The sequence below is a fragment of the Heptranchias perlo genome, chromosome 7, assembly GCF_035084215.1.
Source record: "Heptranchias perlo isolate sHepPer1 chromosome 7, sHepPer1.hap1, whole genome shotgun sequence".
Lineage (NCBI taxonomy): Eukaryota > Metazoa > Chordata > Chondrichthyes > Hexanchiformes > Hexanchidae > Heptranchias > Heptranchias perlo.
In genome coordinates this window covers 44,349,385-44,370,215 of record NC_090331.1, presented here as the reverse complement: position 1 = coordinate 44,370,215, position 20,831 = coordinate 44,349,385, and the positions used below count along the sequence as shown (strand labels likewise).

The 20,831-nt window shown below is 41.2% G+C and overlaps 1 protein-coding gene across 2 annotated transcripts in view; it reads right to left on the bottom strand.

Annotated features, from left to right (window-relative positions):
* Positions 1–202: 202 nt before the first annotated feature.
* LOC137323667 (activin receptor type-1-like) overlaps positions 203–20,831 on the bottom strand; it is a 101,801-nt gene continuing 81,172 nt past the window's right edge. For both annotated transcript variants that reach the window (XM_067987433.1, XM_067987434.1), the window contains 3 exons: positions 19,948–20,145; positions 4,582–4,712; positions 203–1,556 (listed from right to left, as the gene is read on the bottom strand). In XM_067987433.1, the coding sequence (XP_067843534.1) occupies positions 1,422–1,556; positions 4,582–4,712; positions 19,948–20,145 (464 nt within the window). In that variant the 3' untranslated portion in view covers positions 203–1,421. The remainder of the gene's footprint in view (positions 1,557–4,581; positions 4,713–19,947; positions 20,146–20,831) is intronic.

The window sequence follows — 20,831 nt, the reverse complement described above, 5'->3', positions numbered from 1 at the left end:
TGAGTGAAGAAATTCCTCCTCATCTCAGTCCTAAATCTCACATGGTGTTGGGCAAAAATCCAAAGCAAGTATCCCCTGTGATTTCCAATTAGATTATCTGTCCTATATGGAGCGGAATGAAGTTGGAACATCAAGTAAACTGTTAGGGAAAAAGCACCGACAGCTACTTTTAAGGAAATAATCACAAAGAGTATGTGCGGGTGCATTTGCAAATGTTCTATTTAAATTATACAAATGACTGCTATAGTATAAAATATAGATTAAAACAAAAATACAGTAGTTAATTCTCTGGTAAAGTTCACAATGTACATTTTACAGATAAGACCTTGTACCACCAAAAGTTTTCACAATCCAAAAAATGTGATATTTCATTGATATAAATCACCTACAAGTTGCTAGTGCACTTAAATTATTTTTGCTTTTGTGAGAGCATTTACAATATGCAACAAAGCACAAGATATAAAAGAACAGGTTTATATAGTTTATGATCTAACATTGCAGACAGAATATTTACCATGTTAAATGTAAACATCTTGTGAAATAGATTACAGTCAATAATCTACCTATAAAAGAGAGAAAATCTAACTGCAGTACCATTTCACAATCATGGAAAACAAGTCAGCACTGGCATTATTGCAATAAATAATTCACAAATTTGGAAAGGCAGATGTGAAAACATTTGAGTTAACATCAGTGCATGTAGCATATACCAATAATTAGAACAATTGAGAATTATAGCTGGAGATTTTGTCTAAAATAATATGTAATTGCCATCAGATAGGTGCTAGATCATATAAAAAGTTCTAATTTGGCTTGTTGGAAGATTTTATGCATTTAAAACTGTAACATATACAGTGCATGTAAGGAAAGCAAAAGTCACTAGTGCAAAATAATTATGGAAAGGCCACAACAATGAGTACCACATTTGGAGTATAAATAGTAAGCCATAAACTTAAAAGATACTGTCAAGGTTTTACAACAGCAGATAAAAATTTTCGTTCAATGTCCCCAAGCTGTGTTACTTTTGCAAGTATTGTTTTAATTATCTTCAGCTTCTTTTCTGGTCACACATTAAACAGCTAAAATGATATGCTTGGGTTTCCATAGTTTCACATGCAATCAACCTTGTTACCGTTGCAACATTAATTTCTTCAAGCAAAGTATGTTTCAAGAATAGTCATATGGATAGAAAAAAAAACCTGGAAATGAGTTCTGACAAAGGATATACACCCGAAATGTTAATCTTTTTATCTTCAGATGCTGACAGACAAGCTGTATATTTCCAGCATTTTCTGTTTTAATTAGTTATACTGAATACTGAGAAGTAGCATTCCAGAAACTACAAAACCACCTCTCTTCAGTCCATTATATCCCTAGATGTGGAAACACACCCATTAGGCAATCTTCACAAAACTGAATAATCAGCAGTCTGTTTTAAACTTATCTAATGAGTTGTCAATTTTGGTCAGAGTTTTTCTGATGCGTAGGGCAGTTAGTCTTGCAGATGGATTTTGATACCAGCATTCCTTCATCACCTTTGCAAGAGATGTTAATGTCTGTTGAGAAAGATGTAATGGGGATTATTATAATATTTTCCATCATCACTGCTCATTCAAATAGAATTTTTAAAATTCTTGTCCTTCTCCAGTACTCTTGCTTTTTGAAACCCACAGACAAGTAATTTCTCCATAACCATTCTCTCTGCCACTTAGCTGACTGCTAAGTGTTAAGGAAGACCATTATATTTTTGCAGCTTGAGGTGTGGTCTTACAGTTTTGCATGATGAAGGTAGTGGCAAAACCAAGGACGGGGAACCCCACAAAATTAAAAGCTTTAAGTTCAACTGGTGCAGAGAATCAAACTGATTCATCATTTCAGCGAAGCAATGAAGACGCACCTGCTGGTAGACAGGGTTTGTTGCAATTCTGGTCCAAAAGGGAAAATTTTAACAGAGCCAAGAAAAAAGTTAAATTGCCAAAATAATAAATCCCCAATTGTTCCTCCTTCCATAAAAAATGGAATGTTTGCTGCACACGTCATGACATCACCACCATAACCGTACACAGAGTTTTGGAGGTGTCAGCATGAATGGGGCTTTCAAACCTAAAGAAAGTTCATGAGTAATTCACTCATATTCCATCAGTGGTGTAGGAATGCACTCTAAAATAGATACCCCTGTTTCTCCCAGAACAATGTATCCTCCATGGAGCAAAATTCAATTTTTGCATTTCAACATTGTGAAATTCTATGTTTGTTATTTATCCTCATATTTTGCATCATTCAACTTTCTCTTGCAATTATTCAAATACACGTGCCCAACAAATCAAAGTGGTTTGATTTTCACACTCGTAAACTTCCCCAAGTTTTGTTTGAAACATCAATAAGACATTATACAAACAGTTGCTCAGGGCATCTTAATTATCTAGTTTATCATCAAGATTGCGGCCCATAGAATAAAGGGGGCAGTAACAACATGGATACAGAATTGACTAAGTGACAGGAAACAGAGAGTAGTGGTGAATGGTTGTTTTTTTTTTGGACTGGAGGGAGGTGTAGAGTGGTGTTCCCCAGGGGTCGTGCTGGGACCACTGCTTTTCTTGATATATATTAATGACTTGGGTGTACAGGGCACAATTTCAAAATTTGCAGATGATACAAAACAGTGAGGAGGATAGTGATAGACTTCAAGAGGATATAGACAGGCTGGTGGCATGGGCGGACACGTGGCAGATGAAATTTAACGCAGAAAAATGCAAGTCATTCATTTTGGTAGGAAGAACGAGGAGAGGCAATATAAACTAGAGGGCACAATTCTAAAAGGGGTACAGGAACAGAGAGATCTGGGAGTATATGTGCACAAATCGTTGAAGGTGGCAGGGCAGGTTGAGAAAGTGGTTAAAAAAGTGCACGGGATCCTGGGCTTTATAAATAGAGGCATATAGAGTACAAAAGTAAGGAAGTTATGTTGAAACTGGAGTACTGTGTCCAGTTCTGGGCACCGCATTTTAGGAAAGATGTGAAGGCCTTAGAAATGGTGCAGAAGAGATTTACTAGAATGGTTCCAGGGATGAGGGACTTTAGTTACTTGGATAGACTGGAGAAACTGGGGTTGTTCTCCTTGGAACAGAGAAGGTTGCGAGGAGACTTGATAGAGGTATTCAAAATCATGAAGAGTCTAGACAGAGTAGATAGAGAGAAACTGTTCCAATTGGCAGAAGGGTCAAGAACCAGTGGGCATAGATTTAAGGTGATTGGCAAAAGAACCAAAGATGACATGAGGAAAAACTTTTTTTTAAAACACATTGAGTGGTTAGGATTTGGAATGCACTGCCCGAGGGGGTGATGGAGGCAGATTCAATTATGGCCTTCAAAAGGGATCTGGATAAGTACTTGAAAGGAAAAAATTTGCAGAGCTACGGGGATAGGACGGGAAAGTGGTTCTAGTTGGATTGCTCGTGCATAGAGCCAGCGCGGACTCGACAGGCTGAATGGCCTCCTTCCGTGCTGTAACCTTTCTATGATTCTAATGCATAGTTGCTACACCAAGTAGATAAGTTGCATTTTACCATTATAATTTTCAGGTACAGCATGTTCTATGCTATTCCAGAAGCAAAGTCATCCAACTAAAGGCTATTTACGATAACGTTTTCTCATGCATCAGCATTTAGTTTTGAGAGATCCAACTACTTAATTTTACAAAAAAAATTCAACTCAAATGAAGAATCAAAATTAAAAATGCTAACTGTGAACATTTTAAACAATATTGATGCAGTTCAAGTATTGACAAAAAGGATATGATAAAGTGATAAGAACGGATAGTTGTGCATCATCCCTACGTACGTTGCTGTATTATTTATGCAATTATACACATGTATAATTACACAAATAATAGAGCAGCGTACGTAGTGATTGCATCCTTCAATCAGTGGGTGCAAGAATTTTTAAAGGATATAAATATGGACATAGAAATTTATAATGAAATTATATAAAAATAAGGACTATGTCTACATTTCCTGGTCCAATTATCCGCTGCCGTCTAACTGCATTTCATCTGAACACTAAACTTGGCCTTGACTCCCGGTATGCAACGCCACAGGAGATCAACCAATTATATAGAAAAAGTAAAGCTGAATTTGAGTAACAGAGGTGCAAAATACAGGCATAATTTATTAGGATTCCTATTTGCACAAAAACGTATGCACGTAACATACCAGCCCAAAACTGCACAAAATGCAATAAAATTTAACTTATGGCCATCTCATTATTCCTTATCCAAACTTCCTGTTGAATGAAATTAGCAGATAATACTCCCAATTAGGTGATAATGTTTTACTGCAGTATACAGCATTCATTTTTAATACTATTACACTTTTTTCCAGTTTTCCACTGTGCATCAAATTCAATTTTAGACTTGCATATTAAGCATGTCTAAGCATTATATTTTGCTTTCTGTTACTCCCAAGAAGTAAGAAATCATGTATCCAGTTAACAATATAATGGGGAATCTAGAAAGCTCTAGACTTGCAGTATAGTCATATTGAAAATATATTACATCACTGATAGAAAAATATCAATACTTACTGGGTCTGAAAACCATCTGTTAGGAATATTTGGTCTTTGTTGATCCACACAAATGACCTTTTTCATATCATCAAAACCAGGATCATTGGGAACTAAATCATAAAATGGAGGCTTATAATCTTCTACAATTCCTAAACAAACCAAAAATTGCATGAATCCAAGTCAAATATTTCAATACACCAATGGGGAATTTTGTCATAGTATAAGTTAATGTTGCGAGAACAATAACTAAATGTGCAATTAACAAAAGTATGATATTTGAATAGGAAATTATATTTTTTTATATATATATATATATATATATATATATAATATATATATATTTATATGCAATGCTACAGATCTCAAGTGTTGTGATCCCTGAATACAGCAGACATAATTAGTTCCAGAACTGGAAAATAACTTTAACCAGTTTCCTTGGATGACAAGCTCTTCTGGTTTCCCACAGGGAAATTTACCTGGGGAACTATTTCAAACATTGCTAGATTAATCCTTTTTACCATTTGTGTAACAGGTACAATGTTCAACATGTACGGTGGTTCGGCGTCTGGGATTAATGATTTAAATGGCATCTGACATTTTAGGTACACAATGAACAGGAGATCATTTATTTGTTCCTAAAATGGACATGGTATATCAGACCTACAAGCACTTTTTATACACCTACATAAAGACCTGAGCAAAAACCAAATAGTTAAAAAAGTTGTCTTTTAAAAAACATACCATCAAACAGGCTATACACTTGATGAATATTTGCTTTAGTGGAGTAAAAAGCAATATGGTATCAAAAGTATGTCAGGTTAAGATAAAAAAATGCAAAGCTATCCACTGATTCAGTAAGCAAATACACCGCATTGCATGGTAGTAAACAGCTGCAGGTTTCCCTGCTGGAATGTGCAGATGTTGGGCAACAGGATTTGGTTCAGCTGTGAGGCCCATGTGCTCAAATAGCCTAACATTCACTATCCAAGCGCACACAAAGAATGGTCACTTAGGATCAGCTGCTGGAGGGTTCTCAGTATGTGTAGAACAATACCCCAGTGTAAATTAGTGCCGTCAGGACAGGGAGAAAGCTACTCAGTAATTGGTGATGGGTCAGGGCAGGGAAAATCCATCTTAAAAATAAGCTGTACAGTGTGAGAGGGTGGCACGCAGGAAGTTAAATTCGATAGCCCCCGAATCCAGGCGCAGGCATCGTGGTTCGCAATTAACCCACGCCCGATGCTTCCAATGCAGGCAGCCCGTGAGATTTGTGCTGCCCGTCATTTACACGATTCCTACATGTAGCCAACGCTGCCCGCGCTGTTGAGAGGCTGCACACGCAAGCAGGAGGCCCAAAATGGGGCGTGGCCAGCATTAGTTAAAGGCAGCCTGCACCTCTTAAAGGGGAGGTGTACAGTCAATTGAGAGCAATGTAGGATAGCAGGCAGGATTGCTGGACCAGGAAGAGAACGCGCCCCAAGGTTCTCTGACGACGCACCGGAGGCCCTGGTGGAGGGCGTGGACGAAAAGAGGGCCGTCCTGTACCCGCAGGGTGGTAGGAGACCCTCCAGACACCAGCTACGCAGGCAGTGGGAGGGAGTGGCCCAGGAGGTGAATGCCAGTAGCGCTGCACCGCGCACGTGGCTGCAGTGCCAAGAAAAGTTCAACAATTTGACACGAGTGGTCAAGGTGAGTGAATGCAAGTGTCTCAAGTGGCACATCCTACCAACTGTACCACTGCTCCACGCACGACACCACCAGTCACCCACCCAACAACAAACACTGCCCAGCCGTATGCAACGCTGCACTTTGCATGCTGCATCTCACCCTCACATAGTACCACACTTGCACGCCAGAAAACCACCACTCACAGGTCACACACACTGACAGCTATTCGACCAGGATAGGCACATCACCCAGACACCTTACAGGATACTCACTGACACACTTCGCTCGGCCTTGCAGGAGAAGGTGGTGCATAACAGCCGCCAGCAGGAAAGAACGGACGGAGAACCGGCACCCCTACATGTCCTCACCTCCCTGGAGGAGACAGTGTTGCGCATCATTGGGCGGGCCGTCACTGCAGACTTGGCCACCGGCAGCACTGGAGGTCCCAATGAAGGGGTCTCTGCATACCTAATCCTCTTTCTCGTTTTCCACATCTCCCTCATCCCACAATCTTTTATGACTCGTGCTGCAGATGGTGTCAGTACACACGTCTTTCTTGCTCCTCTCCTCACTCCACAACTCAACTTGTTTCCCTTTGTCATTGCAGATACCCAAGAACTGGAGCCGGCACCGTCAGAGGTGGTGGAGGAGGAGACTGAAGCCTGACCGTCACTTGATCTGACACTCATATCCACCAGCTCAGATTCTGACACTCCGCGTCCTTTAGAGGCTAGGATAGAGGAGGGATCTGCACGTGGTGAGACACTGAGCACAAGTGCGCAGGAGCCGGGGCGGGGTGAATGGATACCATAAGTGCCAGCTCACTGGAAAGCGAGGTCGCACAATGGTTCTGCTGCCGACGGGTCAGATGATGACTTCGACGGGCGAGGCTATAGAAGACAGCTGATGGGCGTACACCACCAAATGCTTGGTGCATTGGAAAGCCTGCCAGAGAGCCTGCGCACAATGTCAAGGAGCATGGAGGAGTTCATCTCAAACTCAGCAGACGGCTTTGCACAGAACGTGGAGCCCATCCTTACCCACATGGAACAGGTGATCAGCTCCATCAGCACACCTGTGAAACCCACCATGATGCAGTGTCTGATGACCGATGTCGCGACTTCCATTGCAGCACAAACCGATGTGTTCAAAGGTCTGCAAGTGTCAGTTGAAGCTCAGACTGCTGCAATGGCAGCTCAGACTACTGCTATGAAAGCGCAGATTGCTGCTATCGTGGCTTTGGGTGCCACAGTGGAATGAAGCTTCCAGGGCGTCACAACACCCCAGCAATCTGCTCGCCAGCTGATCACCAGGATTGCTGAAGCGCCGCCCCACGCGAGTGGCAGTAGCACCATGGCGGTCAGACCTGCTGTCCTTTGTCCGGACGACAGCATTCCTGCTCCTACCCCTACTATTCCGCCAGTGCCCCTGCCTGTCAGCCAGTCAGGCCAGACTGCTGCAGCCTATGCCAAGATGGTGCAGTCTGAAGCCGGGACTACCCGGCCCAGAACTGCTCAAGGTCGTCCTCCAAGGCCATCTGCACGCTCCTCCATTGAAGGTCAGCAGCCTCCCACCACCCATGCTCCAGCCACTGGGGAAGCACCTCGTAGGAGCACTAGGATAAGTAAAGGCACACGAACAACAGGCACTAAGGGAATGCATATGGGTGAATAGTCTAATTTTCTTTGCATCATTTCATGTGCTAATTTATAAATGTGAATTTGAATTTGCATTTAGTGGTGGTTTTTATTTCTGCAATGTGTAGTCATATGGGGAGCGATTGATGGTGATGTGGGAGAGGGCGTGTGGGGAGTGTGGGACTGTTGGTGACTTGGGAGATGTCATTCATATTATTGATATCGTTCAGATGAGCAAAAAGAGCACTGGCAGACAAGGCCAGTGTTCCTTGTTGTCCCCTTGCGTCTTCCTCCACTTCCCCTTCCGTCTCCTCCTCAGAGTCTTGCCGGATAAATCGGTGGTAAGGGCTGTTTCCTCATAACGGCAAGGTTGTACAGCATACCACAACAATTCTTGACATCCGCTCAGCTGAGTAGCGCAGGGTCCCAACAGAATGGTCCAGGCAGCAGAAGCGTTGCTTTGGGATGCCTATGGTATGCTCATTGACATTGCGTGTGGCAGCATGGCTCTCACTGTAGGCCCGCTCTGCACGCATGCATGTGTTCATGACTGGGGTCATGAGCCACCTCATTGAGAGGATAGCCCTCGTCACCCTGTAGCCAACCTTTCACTTGCCGAGCCAGTTCAAAGATAGCTGGCCTGTTGGACTGCCACATAAGTGAAGGCATCATGAATGTGCCCAGGGTAGCGGGCATTGACCGCCACAACGTGCTGAGTATGTGCAGCTAGTATGTGGCCAGTAAGTGGAACACCTTTCGTTTCATGAAAATGGCAAATTGAGATGTGGAGCACGCACGGCAATATACGTACAGTCAATAGCACCCTGCACCTTAGGGAAGCCTGCGATGAGAGAAAACCCTCGTGCTCGCTCCTTCTGCTTCTCTCTCCTTTCTCAGGAATGTGATGAGCCTGTTACGCATCTCGTAGTACCTCCATGACCTCTCTTATGCAGCAGTTCAATGCACACTATGGGACGTTGCACAGCACACCAGCAGAGAGCTGAACGGGTCCAGAACTATAGAAGTTCAGTGCCACGGTTACCTTCACAACCACAGGCAATGCTGTCCTTGCCCTGCTTTGAGGCTGTAGTTGTGACTGCAGCAGGTGACAGATCTCCGACACGACCTCTTTGGTGAACCTCAGCCGTCAGATGCACTGATCCTCGCTCATCTGGAGGTACGTGTGGTGTTCCCTGAAGGCCCCTCATGGGATATGGCTGCCTGCTCAGTATCCTGCACCACCTCCTCCCTACTTGACCTGCTCAGTCATGTTCAATGCCCAGCGGACCACCCATGGTTGTCAGAAATCTTATTCAAACACTGTTGTAAGTTACACCAATTGTAAGGCAGTACCTGCTAAACCACTCTCAAATATACTATAGCACCTCTAAGTACAGGAAGCTTCAACAACACCACCTTCTAGCTACCAGTGTCCAGAAGCAATAATCCAGCAGGTAACGTGCATGATCCCTTTAAATAGTGCTGGTCGGTAGTCCTCCAGGCACTCTCAGACATGTTCAGGTGTTCATGGTTAAGAACATGCGTTGAGTGGAGCATTAGACACCATTTTGGCACTTATCACTTTAAATCAGCACTGCACACTGACCTATGCATATTCTCCCTACTTTACATAACGCAGGCGTTTGTTATCTGCGCGTGCGCGAAACCTGTACCAAAATGGCGCACGTAACGCTAGAAGTGTGCGTATGCATTCCGGACGCCATTTTGGAACTTCGGGAACCATTTTCTAGCCCACTGTCCTTTCACACCAGAATCAATTGAGATCAATAGGATGAAATTCTCTTTTCTGGCAGTAAGGATCCTACGTGAAATGAATTTGAACATTGACAACCCATTCCCTATTGACCACAGGGCCATGGCACAAAACCGCACCTAATTTAGGTCTAGTTGACTATCATTTCGAAAGGCCACAAGGACGACTGGGGTGTGAAAAATAAATGTCATCCTGGCTGGAGCTGTAGTGGGTGCTCTTTGATGGTGCAAAGATATTAATAGCGTAGCAGGACCTTTATTCTTTAGCTGACCACCTGATCTGAGAACGCTTGATGCAGTCACTGGGTACTTGAAATATGGTGCCCCAGTACTAACATGCCTTTCCTTGATGAACACAAATATTCAACAAAATATTTGAAGCTTACACTGACTTCTATAACTGGAACCAAGAACAGGAACTGTAGTTGAAGCATATTATGACCATAACATTTATAAAACAATGTCTAGGGGGTAGATTTTCAGCTTCACTGTCTGGGCGATAATCTGGCGAAGTGGATCACCAGCCTGATTTTCACTCCATTGAATTAAATAGAGTGAAAATCAAGCAGGTTCTATAAAGGACAGGCAAGCCACTCCGCCAGATTATCGGCCAGGCCATGAAGACAACAATCTACACCTACGGTCCAGTTATTACAATTCTGAACATATTTCTTAGCAAATTAATTGGATTGAAGACCTTCCACATTTTCATTGTTAGCAGATATAAAATCATCTTTCAAATAGCAATAATACATATACTTCTGCACTGTTAAAAACAGGGACCAAAAAATGCAGTTAGATGAGTCCAGTGGCAGAGACAGTAGAGAGCCTTCCGCTCAAGAAGGCTGGTGTGCTCAAGTTCCAGATTGTTGTATTTCACCCATCAATACAAACAATAGTTTCTTCTGTTCAGAGCAGGACATCTAGATAGAGTGCTCCAAGGGCAAGGGAAGGGAGTAAGGATTGAAACAGTAACTAAATATTACTTGTCTAATGTTTTATTAGGCATGGAGAATGCTATTGATAATGTGTAAATGATATTTTTAAAAGGAAACCTATCAATTTCAAAGATTTTTTTAATGCACAAAACACCCCCACACCAGCTCCTAGTAATACTTATTTATAAATTTCATCTAGACAAAGCTGGCCTAAGGACTTGAGGCCAAGAACAATCACCTTGCATTTAGATAGCATCTCTCACGTAGAAAAATATCCCAGGGCACTGTGCTGATGGAAGGCTCTGTATCCTTTTCTTCCACCAGACTCCTGGGCTGTTGGAGCTTCGTGAGATTTTCATACTTCCCATTGTACCTACCTATCCTCTTTTAGCTACTCCCTCTGCGTCTTGTATATTTTAAAAAATCTTTAATTTCTCTCATGTGCATGAGACAAAAGGAGGCATAATATCACTTCTGCCATTTAAGCATCTCCAGTTCTCCACCCAAGCACTTTACAGGTCATTCTATTTATTTTCCGGTGTGTAGTTGTGTGAGAGTTTTTTTTCCCTCCTTCCTCACCTTTCCCCTTTCCCTTGTTATGTTCCTTTTTAAATGCTGTTAAGCTGTACTATCTTCCACTTTTGAGGAAGGATCCTGTACCCAAAATATCAACTGAATTGTGTTTTCTTAACAGGTCAGGCAGCATCTGTCGAGTGTCTCCAGCATTTTCTGTTTTCGTTTGAGATTTCCATCTTCTGCAGTAGTTTGCTTTTTAGATTACTAGTTGCAACAGTTTAAAAATAGAGCACTGTCAGATTCAGAAGTAAAAGTTTGCAATCTGCAGGAAATGGTATTTAGCAATGTAAATAGAGCAGATAATGTAGAGCTTAAATACAAAATGACTTATCGATCCTGCCGCTTTCAAAAGTTTATTGCGCATACACACCCATAAGTACTTTGATTACTTTATAGAGGTAAAGAGGTTCCCCATTTTTTTTTCTGGAAATTGGCCTCCCCAGCATTAATAGCACTTGGATAGGTTTGGTGCAGCAGGTTGCAGCACCTGGTGGTTAGGCCAAACATTGATGGGCCTGACAGTCTTTTCCCCTTTATCTTCCCAAATGAAACTAGCATACATGTGCAAAGCTACATTTTCCTGCAAAATACATCAGCATTGGTTACATATAGGGCCTTTATGTGTTGTACTGTAATGTGGGAAATGGAGCCCTCCATTATTTGGGAAATCATAACCTTACTTGTGGGAGCCCTGTTAAATGTTGGAGAGTTGGAGCCTAGACAATTGCATGGATGAAAGTGCAGCTGATAGGTGTCATTTTTTTGCATTTATTAGCCATTTAGTGTTCCCATTCTGCTGTACCCAAAGCCAGCTCTGCATCTATACAGCGAAAACATCTACTTTTATAACTAATAGATTTTCCATTTTTAAGTATCACCAATACTTAGGTTCATTAGGACCTTTTATCCCAGGTCAGTATTCACAACTGGTTACGTGAATTTGAAATGTCCTTTTCTTTAGCAGAGTACCTAATACAACTGACCTGATTTCCAAAGTGAAAAGAGTCAGAAAATTCAACCAGAAACCCCCCCCCTCCTCAAATCAACACATTAAGTGTTCCAGACCATGATGCTTCAAGACAAAAAAAAAGGAAACTGTTCACACTGCCTTTGGATTACAGAACACTGTTTGAATCACAACGGAAAAAAGCAGCACAAAGAATTAGCAGTTCTTCTCTGTATGTGTATCTGATCCAATGACAATCTCCTCTAGTGAATATTAATGATCAAAATCAGAAGAAAGGTTCTTCTATAAAAAAGTGGATAACTCCCTGTGAAAGTACCTTTTTTTTTAAAAAAAGTGTGACTGAAAAGTGAACATTATGAGCTAGATAATGACATTGTCCAATTGGAACTCAGGATTTTCCTTTCAAAAGTCAAGGTTAAAATAATTTTGTTCTGAAGTTCAATCATTTTTTTTTAAATGTACAAATGCCAAATTCCATCTCCAACCAGGAGCATATTCATTATGTTTTCCTGTGACTGGGATTCAGATGAAGCAATTCTATTCAGATTTGAGTACCTAACACATCTGGGGAGAATGCAAGCAGACACAAGGTTCACCACTCCACTTAGCTACTGATAAAATTAGTGACAGACCTTTTAATAGACCCAAATAGTCCATGGTTCTGTGTTTTAATAATGTCCATTTCTGTTCCTGTGGATCTATATGTGGAACAGTTAATCAATATACCACATGGCCAGAAGGTGGATTTTGGCTGTCCAGGTAATCCATCCACGATAGAACATCTAGTTCCAGAGTTTATGGCAGATCACACATTTTTAGCAAATAGGTTTTGCTTCACTTTAACTCAGGTATTCCTGAAAATACAATTATTCCCTCCCACTTCCTTACAATGTTGGCCTGCAGTCACAGTAATGATTGTGGCATTTACATTATACAACTTGAACAATTATTTTTTTTGAATAGAAGGTGTGTAATAGGACGTTCATCTGTTACTCCTCTATCTTTTGCAATTCTTTGCTTTTCAAAATACACTTTCTTGTAATTTCACAAGTATGTTTGTTATCTTGACCAGAGTCATTAGCAGAACTTAGCACCATGATGCAATGTGCATCTTCAGTCTGCTTCTTCTGTTCTGGTGTATACATGCTGTGTTCATTATATCTGAATTGAAACTATCGTGTATTATTGTATATTGATCCTTGCTGTAACAAATTTAGAAGGGTTAGATTCTACAAGGGAAAAATATGTTTTCCAGCTAAAATCAAAAAATGAGCACAGTTGTTAATAATCATTAATTGGTTATACAACTAGCAAAATGATTATATCTTCCATGTTTTGAAAGTGTGAGTCATATATATCCTGAAATATTGAAAACACAAAGTAGTTTACTTGGTGTCATTTCTTCCTTCTGAGCGGTTGCATAAAAACAGGTTAAAAACAGTCATGCATATATTTCAAAATTGGAATGCTTTCATGAGCCTTCAATGTTCAGTTAAAGCACGTATAAACTTTCTAAAATATATTTTAAAACCTACACTAGTCAGATTTGCTATTTTCTAGCTAATGTATTTTTAAATTTAGTCAAGGGAGGTCTGTAAATGGTTCTGTGGCAAATGGCTTCCTGGAAATGTATTCAGTACAAGGCTCATCATTAAGTGAAATAGCAAATAGAACAGCAATTTTCTCCAAAATAACACCACTTAATGCATCATAAACTAAGTGCAGCAAGAGAAAAAACACATTCAAGGCTTTTGGAAAGAGGAAATTCAATCCATAACTAATGTTTGAACTATGGTTTAAGTGCTGAAGAGCAGCAGAATTAATATTCTACACTTGCTATTTTGGTGTAGCACATGAAAACCATCCAACTTTCAGCTTAAAGGCTGGTTTTAAATTAATTGGAACACTTTTCTTCAATCAAATACAAGAAGAAAACAGATTTTGTTGCAAAACCCATTTCATATCGTACATATTAATCAGCAGCTCTGGGTTTTATTAGAATTTCAAGTAAATATTTTCTCTTATGAAAATAAGAATCTCTGAGGCTATGAAGCACAGCCTGTATGTATGCTAAACAAGCCATACAATTAATGAATGATGGTAGCAGGGTGATGTTCTAAATCTTTCCTTCGAGGACATTTTAGGTCGCTTAGGCCAATCATGAACAAAGTCCAGAAGACGTCACTGACCAGAAAGGAGACTTAATAGAGCTTATGCTGGCCTTGGGAAAATCAATTATCAAATATCTACCTTTTTTACGTGGCGAGTTATAATGATCTGGAATGCACTGCCCGAGAGGGTGGTGGAAACAGATTCAACAGCAACTTTCAAAGGGAATTGGATAAATACTTGAAGGGAAAGAGCAGGGGAATGGGACTAATTCGATTGCTCTTTCAAAGAGCCGGCACAGGCATAATGGGCTGAATGGCCTCCTCCTGCGCTATACCAACTATGATAAACATCATTACATCAGAGCATCTCAAAATGAAGCGAGCAACCCATATTAATGCAATCAAAGACTTAGATATTCATGATCTCTGTGGCTTGGCTCGCAAATTGTAAGTATCTTCCTATATGACCCTTTGAGCTGAACATACGAGGGCCACCAGGCAGAAGGGTGCAAAGCGGGGAATCAGTGTAGAGATAAAAATTGTATCCCGTTTGAAAAAAAGGTGCAGGACACCAATATAATTTCTTATTAATGTGAAAGCAGAGCAACTGATGCAGATGGCAGAAAAAATTAATTTAAGGAGATGTCACAGGGCACTACAAAGAGGAGAAATTACACAATTGGATGAAGTGATAGCAAAAAAAAAATTCACTACAGGTATAATCTGATCATCATCCATCAAATTACTACTCATCATTTTTGAGACACTGCTGAAATTTAAGGTGGAAAATATACGTCTCAAAACAACTGGTTCAAATCAAGGGTTGCTGGGGTATGAGGAAATCATATCACAATCACTGAATTTCTTCATTACTTTAGATTTTTTGGACGGGAGGAGCGTTAACAGCAAAAAAAAATGGATGTTAACATCTTTGCATCTCCTACCTACAATGTATTCTTGCTAAATTGCAATTTTCTTGTGATTTATCTGTAGTGTAGATCTTTGCAAGAAGTTAAAACTCTACAGAACACAGCTGGCCTGTATAATATCTTCATGCTTAGGATGCATTGCTGGATAGAATTATAGAATCAGTACAGAAGGAAGCCAATCAGCACAACACACCTGCGGCAGCTCTCTGAAAAAGCTATCCACTTAGACCCATTCCCTGCCCTTTCCCCATACACTTATATTTTGCATTTTCCCTTCTCTTTCAAAAGCTATTATGGATTCTGCTTTCACTGCTGTTTCTGGAAGGGCATTCCATGTCCTAACAACACTTTGCATAGAAAGAAATTATCCTAACCTCTGCCTTTGTTCTTTTGGTGATTATTTTAAATTTATGCCCTCTAATTACTGAGTCACAGCAGAGTGGAAATAGCTTTTTCCTATTTACTTTATCAAAATTCTTCTGATCTTCTCAACACCTCTGCTTTAATGAAGAGTCCTAGTTTCTCTTCTTTTGCTAATTAGAATTTTAAAACTGCTAATGATACATAGTGGATTCCTTTATAATAGAAACAGTCCAATAAAATTTGGTAGACAATTATTTGTGGCTAAACTACTGAAACTTCTTTTAAAAGCACCATCATGCTAAGAAACCTGGATGTACCAAACAACCCCCCCACCCCTCTACAAGCACAGCAGTCAAAATGTACAGCAGCTTCATAATATATGTGAATGTACACTCAAAATAGTGACTGTACATTGAGAATTCAAATAAGAAAGTTAAAAAGGGAGAAAAGGATAGACCGAGTAATTATAGGCCAGTCAGTCTAACCTCAGTGGTGGGCAAATTATTGGAATCAATTCTGAGGGACAGCATAAATCGTTTAGAAAGGCATGGGTTAATCAAGGACAGTCAGCATGGATTTGTTAAGGGACGGTCACGTCGCATTGCGTGTCTGACGATTGAATTTTTTGAGGAAGTAACGAGAGTCGATGAGGGTAACGCATTTGATGTAGTCTACATGGATTTTAGCAAGACTTTTGACAAGGTCCCTCTTGCAGACTGTTCAAAAAAGCAAACGCCCATGGGATCCAAGGGAAAGTGGCTAGTAGGATCCAAAATTGGCTCAGTGGCAGAAAGCAGAGTAATGGTCTACGGGTGTTTTTGAGACAGGAAGGCTGTTTCCAGCGGGGTTCCGAAGGGCTCAGAACTAGGCCCCTTGCTTTTTGTGGTATATATGAATAATTTGGTCTTAAATGTAGGGGGCATGATCAAGAAGTTTGCAGATGATACAAAAATTGACCATATGGTTGATAGTGAGGAGGAAAGCTGTAGACTGCAGGAAGGTATCAATGGACTGGTTAGGTGGGCAGAAAAGTGGCAAATGGAATTCAATCCAGAGAAATGTGAGGTGATGCATTTGGGGACTGCAAACAAGGCAAGCGAATACACAATAAATGGAAGGATACAAAGAGGTGTAGAGGAACAAAAGGACCTTGGAGTGCATGTCCACAGATCCCTGAAGGTAGTACGACAGGTAGATGGGGTGGTTAAGGCGACATACGGGATACTTTCCTTTATTAGCCGAGGCATAGAATATAAAAGAGCAGGGAGGTTATGTTAGAACTGTATAAAACACTAGTTAGGCCACAGCTTGAGTACTGCGTGTAGTTCTGGTCACCACATTATAGGAAAGATGTGATGGCATTAAAGAGGGTACAGAGGAGATTTATGAGGATGTTGCCAGGGCTGGAGAATTTTAGCTACGAGAATAGATTGGATGGGCTGGGGTCATTTTCTTTGGAACAAAGGAGGCTGAGTGGAGATTTAATTGAGGTGTATAAAATTATGAGAAGCCTAGAGAGAGTGGATAGGGAGGACCTATTTCCCTTAGCAGAGGCGTCAGTGACCAGGGGGTATAGATTTAAAGAAATTGTTAGAAGGATTAGAGGGGAGCTGAGGAGAAATCTCTTCACCCAGAGTGTGGTGGGGATCCGGAACTCACGGCTTGAAAGGGTGGTAAAGGCAGAAACAGAAACCCTCGACTCATTTAAAAAGTACTTGGATGAGCACTTGAAGTGCAGTAACCTACAGGGCTACGGACCAAGTGCTGGAAAGTGGGATTAAGCTGGATAGCTCTTTTCGATGGGCATGGACACGATGGTCTGAATAGCCTCCTTCTGTGTCGTAACTTTCTATGATTCAACGTGAAGACTATTATGCCACATGGCTCAGTCCAACCCATTACTTCTGTGCTAAATAAAGAGCCGCAAAAGCACGAATAATTTAGTTTCTCCCCACATTTTAACAACATTTAATAGCTATTCAAATGATTATCCAAGCGTGTGAATATTTCAAATATTTTGGACTTATTTTTATCCACAGATGCAGCAACTCAGACTTAAGGTATAGGCCTGGATATTCTATTTCTGTACTCGCTAGCCTGCCACTTTCTACCCATTCATTTTAAATGGACAGAAAATGGTGAGTTGGCACACGCAGAAGCAGAAGTTTTTGGAGTAGGTCGAAACTCTAAACAGGATATCAGAAATTACAAAAATTATTTTTCATGGTATTGTAAATAATGCACAAGTGCAAATATTATGTTAAAGAATAAGATTAACTTGGAAAAATATTTTCTGCATAAAAGGTTTTGTTTTATGTCAAGTGATCACCAAATCACACCTTGGTCTCTTCCCCTACTTCTCTGGCACCTTCTTTTGCTTCAAGCACCTCTCAAATACTCATTCCCTGCAATCTCCCCAAACTTCACCCCGAAGTTTCTCCCAGAGATATCCTCCCGCAACCTCTGCAGTGAGCAACTCCTCATTCTCAGTGATTTCAATCTCCATCTCAACTCACCGTGCCCTCTCTCAGATTTCATTGCCCTCTTGTCCTACCTAAACCTATTTCAAATATAGTACTAAAAGAAAAATGTATTACATATAAGATTGGAGTAATTCAAGGGATTGACATCAAAGGCAGCATTGTGGCACCAAGGAGCCCTAGTAAAATTGAGGTCAATGGGAATTAGAGGGTAAACTCTCCAGTGGCTGGAGTCATACCTAGCACAAAGGAAGATGGTAGTGGTTGCTGGAGGCCAATCATCTCAGCCCCAGGACATTGCTGCAGGAGTTCCTCAGGGCAGTGTCCTAGGCCCAACCATCTTCAGCTGCTTCATCAATGACCTTCCCACCATCATAAGGTCAGAAATGGGGATGTTCGCTGATGATTGCACAGTGTTCAGTTCCATTCACAACCCCTCAGATAATGAGGCAGTCCATGCCCGCATGCAACACGACCTGGACAACATCCAGGCTTGGGCTGATAAGTGGCAAGTAACATTCGCGCCAGACAAATGCCAGGCAATGACCATCTCCAACAAGAGAGTCTAACCACCTCTCCTTGACATTCAACAGCATTACCATCGCCGAATCCCCCATCGACAACATCCTGGGGGTCACCATCGACCAGAAACTTAACTGGACCAGCCACATAAATACTGTGGCTACAAGAGCAGGTCAGAGGCTGGGTATTCTGCGGCGAGTGACTCACCTCCTGACTCCCCAAAGTCTTTCCACCATCTAAAAGGCACAAGTCAGGAGTGTGATGGAATACTCTCCACTTGCCTGGACGAGTGCAGCTCCAACAACACTCAAGAAGCTCGACACCATCCAAGACAAAGCAGCCCGCTTGATTGGCACCCCATCCACCACCCTCAACATTCACTCCCTTCACCACCGGCGCACCGTGACTGCAGTGTGTACCATCCACAGGACGCACTGCAGCAACTCACCAAGGCTTCTTCGACAGCACCTCACAAACCCGCGACCTCTACCACCTAGAAGGACAAGAGCAGCAGGTACATGGGAACACCACCACCTGCACGTTCCCCTCCAAGTCACGCACCATCCCGATTTGGAAATATATTGCCATTCCTTCATAGTCGTGTCAAAATCCTGGAACTCCCTACCTAACAGCACTGTGGGAGAATCTTCACATGGACTGCAGCGTTTCAAGGTGGCGGCTCACCACCACCTTCTCAAGGGCAATTAGGGATGGGCAATAAATGCTGGCCTTGCCAGTGACGCCCACATCCCATGAACAAATTAAAAAAACACTTCCTCAAAACATTGAGCACAGCAAAGTAAAGAACAAATAGGAAACATCTACCCAACCATGGGGTATTGTCCCTACTTATGGGCAATCATGTATAGTTCATTGACAGTTTATAGAGAAAACTACATTTATGGCACCATGCTGTAATGTTGTGCAAAATGCTTCATGAGAGAAATTCTTAATTCATCATTTCATATTTCTCTCAACAGTACAAGATAGCTCAAAATCATTCTCTTCAAGCAAATTAACAAAATATATCACCTTGTCCACTTGAACTGAGAAATACTTAGAAATTCAAAGATCTACCATTACACTTCATTGAAATCCAGGTTAAAAATATTAGTGAAGTTGTGCAAATGCATGTTGCACCTATCAATACAACTTATTGAAATCAAAGGCAAAAATCAATGTATATGTTATATTTATAAAGTTTTCAATGTCATTAAAAAAACAGCTGTTGGGACTAAGCCAACCAGTACTCTTTATACACTCATGAAATGAAGATAATAACGGATAGCCCTATTATACAACTTTAAAAACATTTTTTGGAAGATTTGCTTGTAAAACTTGCAAGCCAGTGATAATTCTCTTCACAGTTGTTACATTAAGACTTAAATATATGAACCAAAAATACCTTCCAAGCACTCACCATTGCTAACTGTCCTCCTTGCTACTTCCCAGAGGACCAGTCCAAAAGCCCAGATGTCAACTCTCCTATAGGAATCAAACAGGTTCACTTGGATTGTTTCATCCAATACTTCAGGAGCCATATATCGCTTGGTCCCTACCCTGGGATTATTACCCACATCTAAGTGATTAGTGCACTGCGAGTGCATCACGGCAAGACCTAAAAACAAATATAAAAAGTCAGCAAGTTACAACAAAATTCCACAGCATTCCATCAGGGATCGGAACAACTTGAAGTTTCCCTTAATACTTAAGCATCTTTCACTTTTCCTCATACTTTGCAGGGAAACCAACTGAGCATTTGAACAACACTATAATTACAGTTTCAGATACAGATATATCTCTAATGTATTGCTCATGGGTAGTCTGGGGATTACAGCATGGTTGTAATGTTGCAATAGTCCCATTCATGGCCAGGGAGCAAAGGACAGCACGGATTGGGGAGGAAGAACTGGGTAATGAAGCAAAGCAAGGAGGCAAACTAAAAGTAAGGGAACATTTAAGAAGTAGTGACCTCTAATTAATCAGGTAACTCCCTAGTGTTACTCTCCCTCTTCAAAAAGGGCAAAGATAATCCAGTTAATTATAGACCAGTTAGTCTTACTTCAGTTATTGGTACATTACCAACAGAAAAAAAAAGAGAAAAAGAGAGAGAAGCAATGAGATAAAATCACCCAAGAACCTGTTGGTTTACGGATAAATGTTGGCCAGGACATCGGAAGAACTCCCCTGCTCTTATTCAAATAGTGCCATGGGATCTTTTGCAGTGACTTGGAAGAGCAGACAGGACCTCAGTTTAACATTAATTCAAAAGACAGCACACCCAACAGAGCAGCACTCCCTCAG